Source organism: Accipiter gentilis, unplaced genomic scaffold (assembly GCF_929443795.1).
Source record: "Accipiter gentilis unplaced genomic scaffold, bAccGen1.1, whole genome shotgun sequence".
Lineage (NCBI taxonomy): Eukaryota > Metazoa > Chordata > Aves > Accipitriformes > Accipitridae > Astur > Astur gentilis.
In genome coordinates this window covers 427,876-433,575 of record NW_026061011.1, presented here as the reverse complement: position 1 = coordinate 433,575, position 5,700 = coordinate 427,876, and the positions used below count along the sequence as shown (strand labels likewise).

The window sequence follows — 5,700 nt, the reverse complement described above, 5'->3', positions numbered from 1 at the left end:
CCTGAGGTGATACGGAATGTGTAACCTCTAATTTGTTATGTTATGTGCCTGTAAGGTTATGTGTAACCTCTGATTTTTAAGGTAATACAAAGCAAGTAATGCAAACTTGTTTTCATAGACTTGCAGGAGAAACTGTAAGCTATTGATCCAGTACAGCACAGAACTGACTCGTACCTGTTACCAGGAAGTGCTGTACTTCAACTGTTTTTTCTTACAGGCTGCAGAGTTACTGACGAAATCCTGCACCTAGTGCCAAATAAAGAGAACTTCCAGCTCATGCTCCGTGCAATTAAACTGTGGGCAAAACGTGAGTAATGTGATTGTTTGTGATCTTTAAACTTTCCAGAGGCACCTCGTGCTGAAAAAACAATGGCATTAGAAGTCCTTCATCTTTGGATAGCTGTTTAAATATCAGGTTTTAGTTCAAAACCTGTGTTTTAGTTTAGATTCAAGGACTGTCTGTGGGGTAGATTCTGTGGGGTTTTTTTAATAGGGGTGGAGTGGGGAGATGAGGGGAGTGCCTACAAGACAAGGTGCTGCATTGCTTACCAGGAACCTGACTAGAAAGGATAAAAAATGCCCAGTGAAGTATAAAAGCTTGATAGATAAGGAATAAGAAAATACCGTTTGCGCATGTGACTAGAGCAAGTGCTAGAAGAATGGCAGAACCTTCTTCTCAAGGGAAGTTGGAGCGAAGCAGTAGCTGTAGCAGTGCAGGCAAATTTCAGAGTAGCGGTATTTTGGGAAGTGGTGTGGTAACGATTCTTTTTCGCATCGCTGTAAGGACCAACAGTTTTGGCCTCGTTGCACTGCAAAAATAACTGACTTGGAGGCTGAAGGGTGCTAGGTATTCTATAGGTTGTGAAGGTGGTGCTGTAAATTTGAAGGACTGTGCTTGGGCATGGGAAGACTACAGGGCAACGACAATGTCTGCATTGTAGGACGTGGCATTTACTCCAACATGCTGGGATTTCTTGGTGGGGTTTCCTGTGCTGTGCTAGTAGCGAGAACGTGTCAACTCTATCCAAACGCTTTGGCTTCTACTCTGGTGAACAAGTTCTTCTTGTTTTTTTCAGAATGGTAAGAGCTATTGATGACTATTTTGATTTGCGTAAAGCAGTAACACTTTCTGAGGTGGTTCTTTATATAAGATTTAGACCAACACCATTCAGTCCTACCCTGAATTACATGGCAGAGTCAGTTCCTGGCTTTTCTTGTTTAGGGAGTGGCCAAGACCTGTATTGCTGAAACAACAGGAAGAGAGCAATCTTAATTTACCAGTATGGGACCCCAGGGTATGTAGACATGGAATTTGGAAGCCTTGAACCTTTCTTCTAAGCTAAGCTGCTGGTGCTGAGCACAATTGTTTTAACATCACAGGTGAACCCATCAGACCGATACCACGTAATGCCTATCATCACCCCAGCCTATCCGCAGCAGAACTCTACATACAACGTATCTACATCAACGCGAGCGGTAATGGTGGAGGAGTTCAGACATGGTAAAGTTCTTTCCATGCTTATTAACTGCTTAAAAGGTGTCATTCTTGCAATATGAAACCACATTACCTGACTTGGTTATATTCCGTGCTGTGTTGTGCCCTTTTAGGCAGAAGAGTTCTCTGGGAAGTCTACCTGTTGCAGGCAACAAGGGAGCAGTTTTACAATGAACTGTTGTAGTAGGCGTGTATTGTGTCAAGGGAATTCCTGCTTTTTGATCTGTCAACTACTGTTCAAAACCTTTCTCTTGTAAAGTTTCTATCACGCTCTGCTAGTCTTAAAAACAAAATGGTAGTAAGGTTTTCAACCTTAATTGTAGGTCTTGCAGTTACGAATGAGATTCTCCAAGGAAAATCAGACTGGTCAAAGCTCTTTGAACCACTGGACTTTTTTCAGAAATACAAGTATGTATGAAATCTGTTACCTGAACTTGAAATGATTGCCATACTGGTTAGCATAGTGACTTTTAGCTTGCAGTCGAAATACAAGATGGCATTGATATGTTTGTTTTTCAGAAGCTGGAGGTAGTCATAGGAATTTTGGTAAGGATAAGTATAGGGAAGATAGAAAAACTGTTTGTGTTTTGCCACTGACACTGTTTTTATTAACAAAAGAATCAGCTCTAATACTTAGAATGCAGCAGAACACGATTCTGAAGGATGTAATCAGTTTTTCTTCAGTTAATACTGTGCTGCCTGCAGGATATAATGTGTCTTGTCTGGAAGTCATTTTCTATACATTTAAGGCAGTTTTGGTTTCATTTGAAGGAATATCAAGTCCTGAGCTAGAATGTTACTTTTTCTTTTCTTCTAGACATTATATTGTGCTGACTGCTAGTGCCTCTACTAAAGAGCATCACTTAGAGTGGTAAGTCTTGCTTTGAGTGTGGGTTCAATACATCATTGACGCTCAATTCAGTGTTGCGCTTCATTTGGTTAATACAGTTCACAAAACTAAAGTATTTGACTGTGCAGCTCGGCATGGAATACAGTAGGGAGGTAAGTAGACAGTTCCTCAGCAAAACTAAAAGCTTTCTTGTGAAGGGCAGTTAGCGTAAGTTATCTTGCTGTTTAAGAAGTTAAGCTAAAGACCTAAGTCATGATGAGAAGGAACAAAGAGGGTTAGCGTGCGTATGCTCTGTGCCATCTGGAGAAGCAGACTCCTTAGGAGTCTAAGGAGACTACTTACCCAAGGCTACTTCAGTTAGGAAGATGTTCCTTGTTGCAGAGACTGAAGTAAATGGGGATTACTTGATGTCATCAGATGTGTAGTGGACACTGGAGAGCTTGATCTTTTACTGACTTATAGAGCAGTGGTCTCCAAACTTTTGTGCACTCCTGTGAGCAAAACAAAAAAAAAAAAAGTAATTTTTGAACACATAGTTGCGGTCTATGTCTACTTCTTTACAAGTTACGTACACATTACTGAAGTTCTAATCTTTTCTTCCCGGACCCAGTGGATTGTCTTGTGCACCCCCTGGGGTACATCCCCCTCCGACACTTTGAAGACGACTGTTGTAGAGCCTTAGAAGGCTTGGTTTCATAGCTTTTTTACTGGATGCAATATTTAATTTAGGACTAGATTGCACTCAATGCTAAGTTGCTCTGGTAATGTAGTCCGCCTGTTCCAGAGCCTACTTTTCTCCAGTGAAGTGAAACAAGGCTGTTTAATCGGGGTGAAACCTGACCGTCTGCACAGAGTACCTGAATGCTGATAAATAGTGTTTACTAAGTTTTAATCTAGTAGTGTGCTCAGGCATCTTGTGTTTAGTGCTGGAAATGATCATCTCGGCATGCTTGGTAGTGGATAGGTAAATTGCAGGAGTGCTGATCTACTTTGTGAAAGGTAATGTGAGAACCACTTCAACTGTGGTTAGAGAAAATGACTGCTGCTGACGTGGTATTTGTCACTGTCTCAAGGGAGACATGCCAGTAATAACTTGTTGAACCTGTGTGAATGGGGTGACTAACTGTGAGTCTTGAAATAAGGGGAAACGGTGAGGAATTAAGGTACTGTAATGTGTGTGGTGTTCTTTTTCTGAAGAAACGAGTGCTTTGCCTGCCTTGCTCAAGTAAGCAAGGAAAATAGCTGTGTGTACCAGACCCCTGTTCTGAGGGCACCTTGGTTATACTTCAGGGTTCGGCTTGCGGTCTAAGGCAAATGATTGAATTCTTGAGCTACCTCTGAAAGACACCTTATTTCCTGTTTAAAAACAGCTCTAGTAGGTAATACCTCTTACCTGAACTTGTTAATTTGTTCACTTAAAAATCGTGTCAGCTACAGCTTGATGTCAGTCGCAGTTAGGTATACAACAAGGAGTTCTGGGCAGAGGGCTTAGAGCCAAATAGTTTTTAATGTGAGATGTTTTAAGTGGAGAAGGCTTATTGTATCTCACAATAAAGATGAGGAAAGTTCTGGCTGCAGTAAAAGCTGACGTTTTTGCAGTGACAGAAATGGCAGCAAACGGGGCTTAGTTTTGCATCTGGGAAAATGAAAAGCAGAAGACAAACTTGCTTCCGTTTGCTATAAGAACAAGTTTAGTTCACCAACTCTTGAATGGATTTGGGAATAGATGGCACATCTCTGTTGTTCATCAACATAAGATACTTGTGAAGAACGTATAGAGTTCTGACTGCTTTCAAGGGTAGCAGTGTTTTAGGTAGAAGGGTAAAATGCCAGTACTTCATTTAAAAGAATAGCCTTTGTGGTCATGATACATTTCTTGGGTAAGTCTCTGATGAGACCGTGTTGACTGGATCGTTTGTTTATTAAAGGAACGATATTTTTCAGTTTGGCTGGAAGAGGGTAAACTCTTTTCACAGATCAGTCTGCAAGAAGAATAGCATCTTTACTCAGGTGTAATGGAAGAGTTGTGCTTGAGCCTTTTCTAAACGGTTGTTCTCCTTGATCTTTGGGGTTAAAAGGAGCTTTGCTGCACTTCAAAATGCAGCCAGAGGTGCTGGGAATCTGCTTCTTGTTGACATTTTCATCATAGGTTATATGTTGAAGTGTTGTGTCTGACCTGTTAAGAGTACAAGTTAAACTTACTTACTGCCTCTGTCTTTGGAAACTTTGAAGCTCCAATGTCCCTGAAAACATCTCCAACTCCAGTGTGTGTGATATAAATATCTAGTATCTGCTGAGCTGAATGAGTCTTACTACTTACTGACTGGTTAGCATTTTTTGTATTAGCATTGTATTATAAGAAGGCAGATAACTACTGTGCTGGATACAGTCAAAAACGAGTAAATGTCTCTTGTTCTTATCAGGATTGGCCTTGTGGAATCTAAAATTCGTGTGCTGGTTGGAAACTTGGAGAGGAATGAATTTATATCTATTGCACATGTAAAGCCACAGTCTTTCCCTGGCAGCCGAGAACTTTGTAAACAGTGAGTTTCATTACTTTTCTGAACTAGAGTTTGGCCGATGTATTGTACCTCGTTTATATTCCTTCACCTCAGCTTACCTGTGAGAGATGTTCAGTTACATACCTACTGTTTTGTAGGTACGAGGTCTGGCAGGCAAGGTTCTGAGCATGTAGAATCTTTTTAAAGAAGGGAGAACTTGAGGGAGGAGTTCTCGGAGAACTTGAGTATGGGCTGACTCCAATCTTTAGCTGCTGCGTACAGCTAAACTGTTTTGCTTAATCCCTTCTTGAGAGTAGATACTAGCGCCCAAATAACTGGCATCTGTGCATAAATGATAGATTTGTGACTCTGTCTTTTTAGGAGTGGATATGTGTCAATGTGGTTTCTTGGAATCATGTTTAGGAAAGTGGAGAATGCAGAACGTGTTAACGTTGATTTAACGTGCGTTATACAGTCATTCAAGGATACAGGTAAGCCTCTATTTTGCTCTAGTCTCGTAGGGTTTCAATTTTTAATTCTAGTGCAAGTTGCTTCACAAAGTGAATTGTGCTTCCTTCTGGTATTAGCTATTAGCTATTTCTGTAGAGCGTGACACGTAGAAGATTAGCCTTAGAAACATACTATTTTGACACTTTGGCAATGTAAGTCCACCTTGAAACAGAAGTGTGTACTACAGCCCTATGTACCATATCCCATATGTGAAATAACAGTTCTGCAGATCATAGTGAACGATCAGAAAGGAACTGCGATTCCTGAAGTGGACAGTCAGGTGTGAAGCCAGGAGAGAGATGCCCGTTTACTGGGTGTAGCTACACTTGTCAAAAGCAGTTGTC

General features: G+C 41.0%; 1 protein-coding gene across 1 annotated transcript; it reads left to right on the top strand.

Moving 5' to 3' along the window:
* The first annotated feature begins 222 nt into the window (after positions 1-222).
* On the top strand, positions 223-5,261 carry LOC126037293 (poly(A) polymerase type 3-like). Its single transcript, XM_049797606.1, has 6 exons — positions 223-307; positions 942-1,080; positions 1,223-1,295; positions 1,381-1,501; positions 4,769-4,888; positions 5,228-5,261. The coding sequence occupies exons 1-5, from the start codon at positions 277-279 to the stop codon at positions 4,846-4,848; spliced, it is 444 nt and encodes a 147-aa protein (XP_049653563.1). The 5' UTR covers positions 223-276; the 3' UTR covers positions 4,849-4,888; positions 5,228-5,261.
* Positions 5,262-5,700: the final 439 nt, after the last annotated feature.